Below are 15,865 nucleotides of genomic sequence, written 5' to 3'. Positions count from 1 at the left end.
GTTTATTTCAGTGTTTCGTTTGTTCCTGAGTAAATTGGTTTGACTGAGATTAAAGTTAATGACTCATGACTGTATAGTTTTATTTAATGTTAATGTCTCACTGCAGAGCTGTCAGTATATTTGAAAATGAATCATTTGTTCATTTTATCCCTTGGACAGACCAGCAATGGTGGTACAACTGCTGCAGTCCTTCAAGGGTTAAATAAACCAAAAAATAAAATGAGCCAAAGTTCGGGCTCCATTTTAACGGTTTCATTTCCACATATGTGCTTCATGCTGTCACGGTTGGTAGGTGACGGGGGCTAGGCCGAGGTAAGACAGGAATAGCTGCTGATGTAAATATGAAGGCTGGACCATCCAATTTCTCTTCCGGCCTTCACAGCCTCTGAAGGACCCAGCATACGTAGACCGCGCCCTTCGAAGGATGCAGCCCCGGAGTTTGGACACACCAAGATTTCCAAAACATTCTTAACTTTTTTTTTTCCAATGTGGTCCAAAATGAATGACTGAGCACATAAACTCAACAGGAAAGTGTTTATAGAGGTTAAGCCAGAAAGCTGTTTCCCCATAGGCTTCTATAGGACAGGAAGTAGTTTTGCAGCCAGGACTATCCCCATCTGGTGGCCTTCAGACAGAATGCAGGTTTCATGCACTTCTGCATTGGCTTCATTTTTCAACCCATAAGCTACATCCATAGTTTCCACTACCCCCTGAAGTGGTGCCATCATTGACGGCACTGCAGGTGGTCCACACAAAAAACATGCTGTATAGGAAGTTACACCTTTTTAAGCTTTAATGCTGATGACTCCTGTAGGATAAACTTCTAGGACAAGACACTTTTCATGGGCTGAATAAAATGATGAAACGTTTGGTTTAAGTCTTAAAATATTCTATATAGATGAATTTTGGGGGGGATTTTTTGTTTGGAAGTACTTGAAGTACTTTGGCTGCAGCTTTGTAATTTAGTTTAAAAGTGACATAAAAATTTTACATTAAAAAAATCTGAACTAATGAAAGAAAGCAATGGGGTTTAAAAATTATATATGTCTTTTATCATTCCTTCTCTTACCTGTTCTTGTTGCTGAACTTGTCGTTAGTTGGAAAATAACTTAATTTGAAGATTAAAGTTAATGGAGAATTAAGTTATCATCAAGAGTTGTGACTGAAGATTTTCATATTTCAAACTGGGCCACGATAGTCTGAAATTTGGGGGAAAAAAAAAATTTCAACTAGTGGAGTCTCCCCCTGCTGGCTATGAGAAAGAATGCAGGTTTCAGGCACTTCCTCATTTTATCTTTTATATACAGTCTGTGATCTTATGGACTGCCTAATTCCTTCTTTCTTTTCTTTCTTAAGTTTATTTTCTTCAGCCTTTTTCTGCTTCCTTTTACGACTTTGTTCACGTTCCCCTTCCTTCCCCCTTACTACCTTTTCTTTCATAGTTTTTTCTTTTTTCTGCTTCCACTTTTCAGTTAATTTTTATTACAGTCTGGTGTAAAATACAGGCACACTTTCTTTTTTTTACATTATTATTATAAAACTGATCACGAGAAGCAGCTGACAGTTTAAAGCCACGCTTGTTTTCTTGTGAACCTGTTTTTCTGAGGACAGCTCACAGATGTGTCAGATATGTAGTTCTTTGTATTCGTGTGAAACACGTGCATCGGTCCAGCTCCCCTCTCCTCGTTAGCATGCAAATGTATGCTAATGAATGCGGAGCAGAATTTTCGAGAATGTTTTAATGTGTCACCTCAGAGTGGAGGAGTTGATGTGTTAATGAAGAGCTAGCACACACACACACACACACACACACACACACACACAGAGAGCAGTGCAGGGTTGGCTGCTAGGCGCTAATGAACAGAGTGTGTAGTGTCAAACTCTCCTTTCCAAAGCGACAGTGAGAGGAGTCACACAGACACACACACACACACACACACACACCGGCGAACACCAAAAAAAGCTGTGTAATATGAGATGTCACGTTGTGTAAAGGTGTTTTTGTTTTTTCCCCATTATATTACTGCCACAAGAGGTGTGTGTGTGTTTGTGTGTGTTCAAGGAGGAAGCAGAATGAGGAGGGTGTGGGGTTGCTGGTGTTGTCAGGAAGTGTTGCATTGATGTGTTTTGTGGCTTCGCTCTTTTAACCTTTACAGTCTAAAGAAAACTAACTGAAATGGTCTCGCTCCACCTTTCTGCTCAGCATGGGTGGGTGGGTGATGTGGGGGGGGTCTGAGCTCCTGTCTTTTAAGTCAGTTGTGTTTCATTCAGTCTGCATGTATTTACTTTATGGTCCTTACGTCTCTTTCATCCTTCCTGGATGCCTGTTTTCTTTGTCACATCTGTCCTGCATTGAGAAACCCACTGCATCACTTATGTTCTCTTTGTTCCCTCTTTATTATTTTTTCTGCTTCAGTAATTTTCTGCACACATCGCGTTTATTTTTGTCTCGTTATTTAATTAGTTCCCCTTTCATTGTGGGTCCAACTGCTTCGGTTCCTTCTTGCATTCTTCATATATTTGCTTTCAGCTTCGCACATCTGGATGACAGATCTCCATTTATTTTGTTCTGGTTTATTCGGGGGGGTAATTTACAGCTAACAGGGTGCAATGAGTGTCACTCACATTGTGTCTGTATTGTTGTCTAAAGTTTCCGTTGTGACAGAGAGCTGAAAAAAAAATCAGTCGGGGTGAATTTTTTCTCTCTTTGCTCATCACTTCAGCCCAGCGCCTGTTTGTGCTTGTGCGCCTGTTTGTGCTTGTGCGCCTGTTTGTGTGCTTGTGCGCCTGTTTGTGCTTGTGCGCCTGTTTGTGTGCTTGTGCGCCTGTTTGTGCTTGTGCGCCTGTTTGTGCTTGTGCGCCTGTTTGTGTGCTTGTGCGCCTGTTTGTGCTTGTGCGCCTGTTTGTGTGCTTGTGCGCCTGTTTGTGTGCTTGTGCGCCTGTTTGTGTGCTTGTGCGCCTGTTTGTGCTTGTGCGCCTGTTTGTGCTTGTGCGCCTGTTTGTGTGCTTGTGTGTGGATGAGGCCAGTAATGCACTGAGGCCAAACATTAACATGACCGGCAGCTTGCACCATTTGTATGCAGTAACACTTGTGCAGAAAAAAGGCATATTACACTTTTTTTTAAGGGGGTTGGTTGCCTTTGATCAACATGTTGCAGATCTGAAATCATTTTTATAAATTCTTCAGTCAGGAATTTCTGGAAGCATTTGAAGACAACCGGCATCCAAACAGCATCATCAGTCAATACTGGAAGGATCACAGATTTATCGGCCTCAACATATTTAATATGCTAAATTATGTAAAACAGCAGCTACTCTGTTCATTTCTAGCTCCATATTTTTATTCTTGGACTCTTCTAGAGTAACTTTGTAACTTTGCACAATCGGGTTCAAAATAATCTTTATTTATTTAATACTGGACCTCTCCCTCCTCCCTCCTTTAAGCCAGTTTTCTTATGACGGGTTTAAATCTCTGGTGGGTGGTTAGAAGATGAAACAGAGTTCAGATGGACGTACACTGACCTCAGTACTGAAACTGTGGCCATGTTTAATACATCCACCGCTGCAGCAGCACATCTAACTGACAGGAGGAAAGTCAAGTTTTAAGAAATACCATCATCACAAACTCAGCACAGCACAGTTAGGGTTGGGGACTTTTCATACTTGAACCCATACAGGTGCCCAATGGTACCTTTTTTTAATACATTTTAAATATTGATCTTACTTATTTACACCACACCAGCTGCCTTGGTCACTCTGACCACGTCTGCGATGCCACCGTCACAGCGTTTGCACACTACAGTATTAAATAGCAGTGTTAGATTATTATTGGGTATAATGTGTTTGTTTACCATAAATAACATTCAGAGCAGCCGGTGTAAAAACGCCCCATTTCTCTGACAGCTACCTAATTAAATTACAGTTTCACCGTCAGCGTCCGTGGCTTCAACTTCTTACATGTTTGTGACAGACGTGATGAAGTTAGCTGCAGGCTCAAATATAATATTCAGCTTCTAGACACGCGTATATTTTGTTTGCTCAGATTAGATGTGTTGCCATGTCCAGCTCTGCAGTTTGCACTACAAATGTTGCAGAGCGTCGTTTGCATCCCGCCGCCGCCACCACCGCCCTGTGTGACCCAGATGGACTCTGAACTCTGGCACCGACCGAGCTGGTGTGTACTGGTACTCGGCAGTACTGACGTAATTCGATAACCGAGTTCAGTACCCAACCCTGAGCCTCACAGCTGAGCGGGCACTGGTGAAGCTGTGTCTTACAGATTTTGGTAACTTCTCTGTTGAACCCACTGCTGGATAAAAGAAGAAACAATGACCCCATCATTTTCCACTCAGACTTTATTGATAGTTTACTGACCTCTAGTTTCTTCCACACGTGTAGTGCGATGCACAAGATGAAGAATAATAATAATGTTCAACACAGTTCAACAGTTATGTAGAAGCTAATGAGGAAATTCATTCACCTGAACGTGCTCATTCCAGAAAAACAAGTCCTTTTATTGTGTTTCCTTTCCCTGCACACGTGTGTTACATACTGTACGTGTGTGTGTACCGCATGTCAGAGTTTATGTCCTATGATCTGTAAAAGATATATGTATGTGCATATTTGTCCTTCATCTGCAGCACGGATGCTGAGCTTTTGCCTCTGAGGGAAAACAAAAAAACAGAAGAACAAAAACCAAGAAGATGAGCTCTGATTCGTTCTCATTCATAACCTTTTTTTCCTCATTATTTACATTGAAACGATGATGCATCTGCCTTCCTCTGTTTACTGGGTAATGTTATGGATAAAGTTCAAAGGGACGTGTCTTCTTCATGTCCAGAGACAAGTTTTCCTTCTGGTGATGTCCTGGGTGGGCGGGGCATCAGAAGTCCTCCAAAACTGGTTATGAAGATCACTCACCTTTGACCTTTTCTTTGAGAAAGAGACAGAAAGAGCAGGATTTAGTGAAAAGACTGCAGGTGAACTCATGAGCTTATTATGAAGAAGTCAGACGTGCAGGTTCTCTGTGACCTGTCAGGAGTGTGAACCTGCAGCTGTTTGACTGCTGCTTGGCAAATACTACCATCAGATTTTAGAAAACTACCAGTATAAGAGTACACTACAGTACTAACAGTATAACCTTTGGACCCGCACAGTGCACTGAAGTTTTTAATTTACCAACATCAGAAGGACAAAAACCTTCAGAGCAATGAGCAATCTGCTAAAGGAGAGAGCAATTTTTCTGGGCAACTTTTGATTGAAAACTTCTGTACAGGCTATTAAGTAGGCGTAAATAAATAATTACCACACGTGACTACTCTGCAGATTATTTCACGGTAATCTTTGCATTTTTAATAACGATGTGTTTTTGTTGCCATCAGTAAATCATAGAGCTGAAAAACAACAACAGTGGAGGAAGAACCTCTCCGGCAGCAGGGACAGGTCCTGTAAAGCAAAGTTCAGTCCTACCTGTGTTTGTGCAGATGAATCAAATTAAAAGCATCTGGATTTGATAATAAATCAAACATATGGAAATCTTAACTTCACTTCTGTAACACCTTTCCAAATCAAAGTTACAAAGTGCGTCACAATAAAAAGCAGCATTAAAACGTCGCAAAACACACGAAGTGAGTGAAAATGAACAAATGTAAAGAAAAGACAAACAAGGAAAGACATTATAAAACATACAAATGCCACACAGGTGGAAGCTGATTCTCCGATCTGAGCGACCTGGAGCCGACACGGAGGGATTCGGAAGTAATTAGTAAAATCTTAACAAACGGGAGGTCGGTGTGACTCTGTGAGGACTGGAGTCGAGCGCCTGCGAGCAAACTGCTGCGTCACTGACGCATGTTTACGGCTGCAATAATCTAATCAGGAGGAAATGAGGGGACAGATAAGATGCTGGATTACATTATTATTTGGAAGAACTGCTGTGACCTTTGCATTCATAATCTGTATGAAGGAAGGCTGGAACAGACTTTTGACTTACTGGTTGAAACTGAGATGCTGATCAAAAACAAAGTCCAGGTTTCTAGGAGGTGACTTTGGGTCAGTTATTGGGACAGTTTCGATTTAATGTCGACTGAAGTCTGTTTGACAGTCGAAGCCGCGTTAACGAGGCCACATACGCATTTAACATCTCACGCCACATCTGGAGCTCCAGAGCGCTGTCCCTCCACAATAAGAGCCGCATTTTTAACACCAATGTGAAGACAGTTCTCCTGTACGGCTCAGAGACACCAACAAACTCCAGACCTTCACCAGCAGCTCCTGACTTCCTCCTGCAGCACCGCAGCTCCTCACTTGCCATCACATGCTGGTGGTAGACATAAACTATGATGCACACTTTTTAAATTCTGTGTATTGGCTACATATGTTTGCACTTAGAGAACATAAAGAATCAAAACAATTATAAATATGCATTAAAATTTAAAAAAAAATCATATTTGTCTAGTTTTTTCTTTTTTAAAGGCACCGAGAGACGAGCAAACGAGCACGATGCAGCTCCCAATGAAACATTTTCTGCTCTTCACGGTGCCCTCGTGTGTTTTCAGATCTCTGCTCGCAGGCTGAGTTTGACTCTGAGAAACTTACAAGGTTTGAATCATGTTTGTGTTCATCTGACAAACACTTTTATTCTTCTCTTGTTTCTTATTACTTCACTTTATACTTACTATAGAAAGTTATTGGCTCCATGTTTGACAGCTGGAGAATGTGTGTGGGTTTTTTTGCAGTGTGTGTGTGTGTGTGTGTGTGTGTGTGTGCACACCTGTGTTTTGTTTCTCCCAGATGTAGCTGTTGAGGATTTCTCCGAGGACGTAGAAGACGCCAATTACCGCCATCATCACACTGAAGAAGGCGACTCGCGCTACCGGTGTGATGCGCTCCAGCACCGGGTACACCCACACGCCCGTCACCTGGTGCACCCAACATGTCCTGAGCCGGCAGAGGAGGATTTATTTATTTTATATTTATTTTATATCAGTTACTGTAGCAGTAAAGATTAAACTGTTATAACTGCAGGATTAAACTTCAAATGTACAAATTATTAAAGAAAAAAATCTATAGTGCTTTTCACCAAGGCTGGAATTAAAGAAATTAGAGTAAAAAAAAAAGGATTTAATTAACATATCTGGATTTAATTGGTCTTCTAAAAAACTAAGCTGAGAAAAAACCGTGTTGGACATTAACCAAAAAGAGGTCAAATCCAATGCTGAGCTACACCTCAAATATGTGAAATATGTCGAATATTTCTGCAGCCGGTGTTCATGACTCCACATGTGGCTACAGCAGCAAAATTCTCCACAACAAGCTGCCTGACAGAAGCTAAATGCTTCTGCAGCAGTGTAAGCAGAAGTGTAAGTGTGAGGCTAAAAAAAACACTATTCCCACTAACTTTGCGGTCCACGTGCCTCGAGTTTCAGCCATCACTGCATCTCCTGTTTCATTCGTTAACTCTGTTCTTCAATCTGCCTGAAACATGCACAGCATCCTGAGCTAATCACAGACTTCTCTGGCTGAAGTTGAACTCAGGGTGGAGTGCATGCCCATCCTGAGGATGGATTTTGGTCAGCACTGACTGCTTAGCGTCTCACAGCAACACTAAACATATGTAAGTTGTTTTTAAACTAATAAATCTTACATATCGCACCTTTAATTTTCCCATGCTGCTAAATGCCAAGCCACTTCACTTGTTGCTTATTTAGGATGTGTGGCGTACATGGCATTTATGGAGTGCTGAGAAGAGAAAGCATTCATTACCAGAGGATATATCCCACACCGAAGCAGCACACCGCTGCCAGACCCCACAACCTGCTGGGATACCGATGGTGGGTGGTCCGCATCTCGATGATGATGAAGGGTAGAACAGTGGTGTGCTGAGAGAGTCAGACAAGAGGGAGGGAGAAAGAGAAGAAGGGAAGGAAAATAGTTTGAAAACCGTAAACACGCTCTTTGCATTCGCTCCTGCTGAACTACCTGAAAGCTGGAAAAGCAAACGAGGCAACAGAGCTCCTGGAATTGAAAGGTGGAGCAAAGGGAGTGCAGCCACCCCATCAAACAAGCCTCATTTCTTTCTTTAACACATACAGAAGGGAAAGTGAAAGGTTGGAGTGAGTGCTAAATTTTGACTTTATTTTTTCCATCCATCCATCTTTTTTAACTTTACTTTTTACTATCACTGTAACTATGGAGACCATAAAAATGTGATGAATCTTTAAAGAACTTAAATTAATTTTTTTAGAGACAACCATCTAGTGGCCATTTGTGGTACTGCACGTTAAAGCACCTCAGCTAACAATTTATGATTGCTGTTATAGCTCCATTAATGAATAACCTCTCGATTATTTACACAGTTAATCAAAGTAATTTCTGGCTTATAATAAATACATTAAAATTGGTCATGGCTTCATCCTGTTCTGTATAACTTTGTCCAACCAACAAATCCAACAGAGAAATAAATTCATACATTTCATTTTTATTAAATCAATATTTAATTTTCTTTAAATCGATTCGTTTCTGCAGCCCCAGAAGAAGGAAAACTACAGATCCCTGCACACTTTTTACATTTAACCCCAAATGTCACTGTCTTTGTCTGTTTTTAATTATTCATTTATCTCTGTAAGTGTGTGTCAGTGTGTGTGTGTGTGTGTCTGTGTGTGTGTTTGGGTACCACAGTTATCCATCCAAACACAAAAGTGCCATTTAATGGAGGTCATGACATGTGCTGCTATTTTCTCTGAAGCCATTTCTCACAAACACAAGAATTGTCATTAACGTAACACAAACACACCATCTCACAGCTGTTTACACACACAAATGCACACACACATTTCCTGCACGCTTGTAACATCTGTCTTATTTTTAAAAATCCACCGAACGTCACTGATTCAATCATTTTATCACACAGTTGAAGCCCACGGGTCTGCACTACTCTCTGTGAGCACCAGGGGGCACTCACACACAAACACACATCTATTCACTCTCTCTCACTCACTCACACTCACACACACACACACACACACACACACACGGAATCAGGCGTAATTGTCTCAGCAGAGTTTAAACCTCTTACTTCATTTGCTCTCTCAGGAGCACAGCTGTAGATCGGCGTGTGTGTGTGTGTGTGTGTGTGTGTCTAACCTGAGAAAAATCAAACTGCTGAGCTCTTTAGTCCCCAGCAGTGGAGCTTGTTGGCTTTGTGTTACAATGAGATGAACAGCAGCCAGGTTTCAGGCTGTTCTTTTCCACTGTTTCAATGATATGTGCGTACAGGAGCTCAGAGATTCCCAGATTATGGAGAGGGACAGGCTGCAAAAGCTTGAAAAAGGCTTTCTGGAGGAAACTTTGCTTTCTGGTTCAACTTCTTCTACTCCTGTATCAGCGCCGATGCCGAGGGTTGTTTCTCCTGGCCTATCGTTCAGGCGAAGGCTGCAATGAGTCCAGCTTGCCTCGAGCACCAGTATGATCGCTGACGGGGCTGAGGTTTTAGCCGATTCTTTTAGTTACAGCATGTTTTAAGTGCAATATTGATCCTCTCCCAGGGGCATGCATTTTATATGTGCAAACTGCCAAGCCGTACCTTACTAGCTGTAAAGTTACAGCAGCACAAACTGTGTCATATTGTCACAGGAATGTGCATGTATTAATCTGGTGATGCAGAAAATGTATAAATGTTTTCATACTTCTTTCCTACAGCTGGAATTTCAGCTACTAGAACATAAACCAAGAGCAGCTGTTCAACCGATAAGATTCCTCTCATTGATCACTTCACTTTGATCTGCCAATAAACTGCATCCTTCATCAGGCTGTGGGTCAGCAGCATTTACTGTTTAAATGTATCCATGTATGCAGCTGTCACCTTGGAAATAAACACCAGCACCGAGAGCGCACTGAGCATTTAAAATGTTTGTTTTACCACGCGGTGCACTAAATCCCAGGATCAACCACTTTCTGCAGCAATGATCTCCCATCTTATTTGCTACAGTGTTGCACTTTACTCTTATATTTTTTATGTTCTTTGTAGCTTTTTATCACCACCCTATCATCATCATCATCTGATAACATCTCTGATTGGAGTAGGCAGCACTCACAGGGATCATTTTGTGTGGAAAAAGAGTCACATGACGTGTGAAACGCCCCGTTTTATGTGAGCGCGCACAGAGCCTGAAACTGACAGCCTGGTTTAACAGAGAAAGCTGCTAATCACCGTCGTGATACCCATGATCTCAGAGTGCCTGCGAAGAAAGAAGCCTGGCTGTGTCGAACGTTTCTGAGCCGCAGCTGCCTCAAACAAACAAATGTAAGCACAGGAACGGAAAAGTGCAGCAAAATCAACGACATTCTCAGTGTCAGAGACGCAGGATGTTTATGCGCCATACATGCCAGAAAGTAACAACACTGCATCATTTACAGCAAGCAATCGTTAACAAATCGATGAGTGGCTCGCTCTGATTAACATCACTTTTGGTTTTCCCAGCCTAATTAGCCGATCCGGCGGCTTTACAGCCAGACTGGAGAAGAGACGGGGCTGAGGGACGGCTGCTGCTGGATTTTTTTTTTTTACAGTTCATAAATATATTTCAAAGCCACCACCTTATAAATAAGTGAATGAATCTTAAAAAAAACAAACAAAAAAAAAAAAACAGCAAGGCTATCACTCACAGGCAATCTTTCCTTCAATCATCAATGGTAGCATGACTTTTCTGGCTTGCCAAGCTTTAATCAGTGGCTTGCATAACAGCAAATGATTATATAATAATGCAGCCAATACACATAATTCCTAAAGTCCCTGAAAGCTACACAGGCTACAAACAGGCATCATATCCCCACTCGCTGCAGCGTGCGGCCTCTGAAGAACCACAAAGTGCATTTGGACTTGTGGGTTGATCATGAATAATTTGGGGTAATTATATATGTACCCTGCAGTACAATACAAACATGCAGCCTTTTCATGTTTATCTAAACCAGTGCTTCTGAATAAAACTGTCCAGTGTGGCCACAGTGCAATTCGAGGTCTACTGCAAGCTAACATGTGGCGCACGAACAACGAAACTGGATCGAGAGAAGCTGGCAAATAACAAAAAGAAAATCCAAATATAAAAAGGGGTTCATTCGAGCAAAGTAACTTATATGACAAAAGTAATAATTTTCAAGTAAAAGTGGCTTCCCTTTGCTAGTGCAGCTCAGATGGAAAAGTAACAAGTAACACTTAAAAACCATTAATTATATTCCAGGGTACTCATTCTTTGATGCATTCAATATCACAATTAAATGTGAATTTGATTTCACTGGCTCATGTTAGCTTTTAAGAAATCATCTCTGGCTTCATGACCAATGCTGTCCTTTGGGCTGTGCTCGGATTATCCGTCAAACTTTCATCCAGGAACGGTCGACGGAAACACCAAGAAAAAAGGAAGAAAGACATTTGATTCTAAAAAAGTTGATACTTTTTAACCATCCTCATGCGGAGCTCACTTTCTAAGCCAATTTAGCCTTCCCACATTTGCTACATCTCTGCAGGCCGCTTTGCAACCCACCACCTCCCCCTGTCACACTAAATCAAAGTCATATGCTGTGATGATGCCTTCTCTGCTGAGGAGGTCTTGCTGCCTCCAGCTTTAACTGAGTGCACACAGAAGGGTAGGAGGTTTCACAACAGAGAATAGCAGTCTGCTTTTGACCAAAGCTATCCTGACTGGATTGCTATTGCATATGTTAAATGGAAACATGACCTTTAAGCAGACAAAAAGAGCTTGTAACTGTGAGTTTTATTGCTTGCTGGATGGGTGTAACAGAGCGCCCTGTTTCTGGAACAACTACAGTTGAGGCGTTTTCCACACATAAACTTCAGACAGTGTCAGAGGAACCAAGCTGGGGCATTGTCCAAAGCTGACCTGCCTTAAATATGCTGCACGGCAGCAGACAGTCAGGCTCAGAGGTTAGCATTGCAAACACTCTGATTTAAGTAAGGGTGCTGCAGTGTAGCATGTGCAGGACACATGACCTGTGCTGTTCTCTTATATGTGCAACTGGAAAACACAAGTTCTTTGTACTAGAAAACTTGCAGGCAAGATACCATTTTATTCCCAATCTATCTGCACTAGATATTCATATCCACACATGCACCTCCTTTGGAAAAGGTCAAAAAAGTTCAAGACTGTAGTGCACGTATACGAAAATAGTTTAAGTTTCTGTGTCTGCAGGGAATCATTTAGCACATTTAGTTACAGTTTCCCAATCCTCAAAGATTATAAGTGGTTTTCAAGGATTCTTTATTGTCATTCGCATCACATTTACATGCAGTGGAATGAAATTCTGTCCTCAGGTCCCAGTGTTGCCCTTGTAATAGACAGTTTTTCAAGTATATTAAGAATGAATACAAAGTAACAATAATTTAAAAACAAACAAATATAAACAGTTTGAGATGTGGGGTAAAGGCAGTGACACGTGGTGCCACAGCAGCACGAGCAGGAGAAGAGTCCCTGGATCTCCGGGGCACATGTGGCTTTGGCCCTCTTGATGCCAGCAGTCAGCTCTCCAAACCTGGAGGCAGCGAATGAACCTCTGCATCCAGGCAGGGATTTTCACAGCAAATTTAAAAGTCTGAGTGTGTATTTGTAAAAACAGGACTGATCTGTATACCGGTCACTGTGTCGAAACCCGACCTTGGCCATAAGTTTCCAGGCTTCCCTTGAAGTATTCGGAAAGGTCAGACTAGAGATGCTAAGAATGCACAAACTAACATAGTAACAATATAGCTCTCTCCCCTGGGGTCTTAAATTCTAGGTTTCACCTCCTTTATTATACTCTACACACAGACACACACGCAAATGTCCTGACGCTGCATTTTTCCCCCCGTGTGCCTCTGAGGAATTCCAGTCTCCCGGTCAAGTTTAAGTTTAGTCTCTGCTGAAAGGACTCGTAAATAATGCTCCCTTTATTCCCTCCGTCCCTCTCTCTCTATTTTTATTCCTGGGTCTCTCCCTTTGTTGTCCTCTCTCTCGCTCTCTCTATGTCCATCTCCCCCCAGGAGGTTTGCGGTTCCACTCGAGCAGCCAGCTTTCTGCCTCCGTGGAAAATCCCCCCTCGCCGGCAAACAGCAGTGGTGCGATCCTGTGGTCTGGGGCTAAAAATGGGACAAACCATCTCACACAGAAATACACAGTTGGGGGCCGGGTGGGGTCACATGACTGAGGGCGGCTTCACGAGGTCAAACATCTTCCAGCATCAATGAACCACTGAAACTGACGCATCAGAAAAAAGCTTTGCTGTGGGAGAGGAATTTGAAGGAAAACATCTGACCTCAAAGTTAGGGGTTCATCTCCGAAATCAAATGAAAGCAATTTATCTGAGAAACACGACCCTCCAGCATTACATGCTGTTAAATGGCTCTTGAGGAAGGTGTCAAAGCTGAGATTATTACACTTAAGTGTTAGTGAATATAGTTAATATAACTTTTGTAAAGAGTTCAGTGGGTTTTAAATTCGGGTACAGTCAGTCGATTTTGGGGGTTATTTAATAGAAAAAAGAATGTTGTACTCATAAATATACATTGATTAGTGTGTAATTAATCAATTAAAAATACAGTGTCGGAGATGGACATCGCAGCTCCATCTAATCACGTTTTGTGTTATGTGGCTAGAGACCGGCCACATACGTAGTACACCAAAGGCAGAGAAGAGAACTCGTAGGGGTTCACGTGCTGTGGAGGCTAATTTTGATTCACGTCTGCACCTTTGGACTCAAGATGTGAATGTTTTATCATCTAAGAATGGTTCCCCTTCACCAAGGAACTGAAAACGTGAAGGAAAGAGACAGCACGACCGGCATCTGGATAAAATGTCATCCTCCTCCTCCTCACCTGAACTGAAGTCAGAGCTCCATCACACGAAAACCTGCAGAAGCACGCTCGTTTATTCCCGACATTGTCGCAGATACTTATTATCAGCAGATAAGACATGTGGCCTTCCCATCTCTAGCAGCTGATGATGAGCCGGCTAAACAACAACAGCTGGTTATAAGTGAACAATATGCCAGCTAAAAATTACATTTTAACTTCCGATAAACAGTTTGATTATATTCTGACACTGTACGAGCATTTATGAGCTACGTGTCCGAGTCCAACCATGTTAGATCCACTGCAAACGAAGGTTCACTAATGCCAGCTAACAGGAGCTAACAGCAGCACCAACAGCAGTGCTTACTGACAGAAAGGTTCAGTATTGCTGTTATTGGACTTGAACTACAGTCCCCTATTTTCACAGGCTCAAAGGTAATTGTGCAATTGACTGACAAACAGTACTGTGGTCAGTTGAGGCCTGTTCCCTTGTTATTCCATGGTGAGTTAAGCAGATAAAAGACTTAAACTGAACTTGCACTTAGCAGCACTTTGCAGGAACTCTAAATATGAGATCCAAAGAAGGAATTGGCCAGCTAAGCAACACCAAAAAGCCAGAACACCACAGAAAATCATAGCATTCTTTCCATGGGCAGAAAAAACCCACTTCACAACATTTAAACAAGCCAAGGACATGATGCACATACCTCGAATGAGATATCATTGTCACAGTCTACAATCAAGAGACACGTTCATGGATGGAAATACAACAAGGTGCAAAATGCTGGTTACACTCAAAAACAAGGAGGTCAGGTTAGACTGCCAGAAAACACCTAAAAGAGGCCGCACGGTTCGGAAGAATAATTCTTTGGATAGGTGAACCCAAGAGTAGCTTATACCAGCAGGATGCAAAGATAAAAATATGGAAAAGGAGAGCAACAGCTGAAGTATACCACATTATCTGTCAAACATGGTTATGGCACGGGCCAGCAGGACTGAGCCACTAGTGTTTATCTGTGGAGATACAGTGGTGGACATTAATCCCTCACAGCAGATTAACTGATGATTAAAGTATTCACCGGTTACAGCCCTTAAAAAAATATGTAAAACTTATTTTACTTCATGATGTTATCAAAGTCTTGGCCCAGTTTAAGTTTCCCTTGAGTTTATATATGTTTAGGGTCAATATATAAAGTATGATTAAAAATACTGAGTGAGCAACACAACTTTTTAACTCTCCACAATAACATCAAATCGACTCTTTATTAAGTGAGACCGACACCTTTCATACCTTTTCAAGCTTTTATAAGAGAATGAAAAATAAACTTTTGTGGGTTTTCAGAAAATACTTGCCTTTAAATAATTATTTACAAAAAAAACAACCGACTGGAGCTCTGGAGTTTAAGCAGAGTGAAGCAGCTGATGCAGAGCTTATTACTTCAACCCTGCTTCTAACTGAACTCTGCTTGAACTCTGAAATAAAAAAAAAGATAAGTCTCCTGTTGACATTTTTCTCAACAGTTTTCCAGCTTAAGGAGCTTATCATGTCACAGAGGGACAATCCAGCTACACTTTCTATCAAAAAACACACTCACTGAAAACAGGTCTGAACTTGAATGATCCTGCAGCCACACCGCCAGGATTTAACATTTAGTTTTTCTTGTAATGTTTTGCATATTCAACACCTGTATTAAGGGTTCCTCTGCCTATTTTCTGTTCCTGCTTTTAAATCAAATCAAATTGAAAAGGTTTGATAAATTATGCGCTTAACTTGTTGATTCAACTGCATCAACCGAAGGTAACTCTGACACTATTTACATTAATACGACTCTTCAAAAAGTGTAACTGGTTGTTCAACCTCAAGTCTGTGAGATTTTACAGCCACGCTGTTGCTTCTGTAAGGATATATTTAAGTGCAGCACTGTTGTGCAGTTGGCTTTGATGGGATTGTTATTAGTTAATGTCATTAGTAATTTGACGTGTGTCCAATAAATGAAAGTCACCAAAGTGGTGAACCATCCAACC

General features: G+C 41.6%; 1 protein-coding gene across 1 annotated transcript in view; it reads right to left on the bottom strand.

The window, feature by feature from the left end:
• Window positions 1-4,351: 4,351 nt before the first annotated feature.
• aig1 (androgen-induced 1 (H. sapiens)) overlaps window positions 4,352-15,865 on the bottom strand; it is a 33,619-nt gene continuing 22,105 nt past the window's right edge. Inside the window, exons 4-6 of the mRNA XM_030721474.1 lie at window positions 7,765-7,880; window positions 6,773-6,939; window positions 4,352-4,932 (exon numbers count right to left, since the gene is read on the bottom strand). Of these exons, the coding sequence (XP_030577334.1) occupies window positions 4,913-4,932; window positions 6,773-6,939; window positions 7,765-7,880 (303 nt within the window). The 3' untranslated portion in view covers window positions 4,352-4,912. The remainder of the gene's footprint in view (window positions 4,933-6,772; window positions 6,940-7,764; window positions 7,881-15,865) is intronic.

The sequence above is a fragment of the Archocentrus centrarchus genome, chromosome 24 (assembly GCF_007364275.1).
Source record: "Archocentrus centrarchus isolate MPI-CPG fArcCen1 chromosome 24, fArcCen1, whole genome shotgun sequence".
In the NCBI taxonomy this organism is placed as follows: Eukaryota; Metazoa; Chordata; class Actinopteri; order Cichliformes; family Cichlidae; genus Archocentrus; species Archocentrus centrarchus.
Note: the sequence above shows the minus strand (reverse complement) of the source record. Positions and strands in the feature narration are given on the sequence as shown.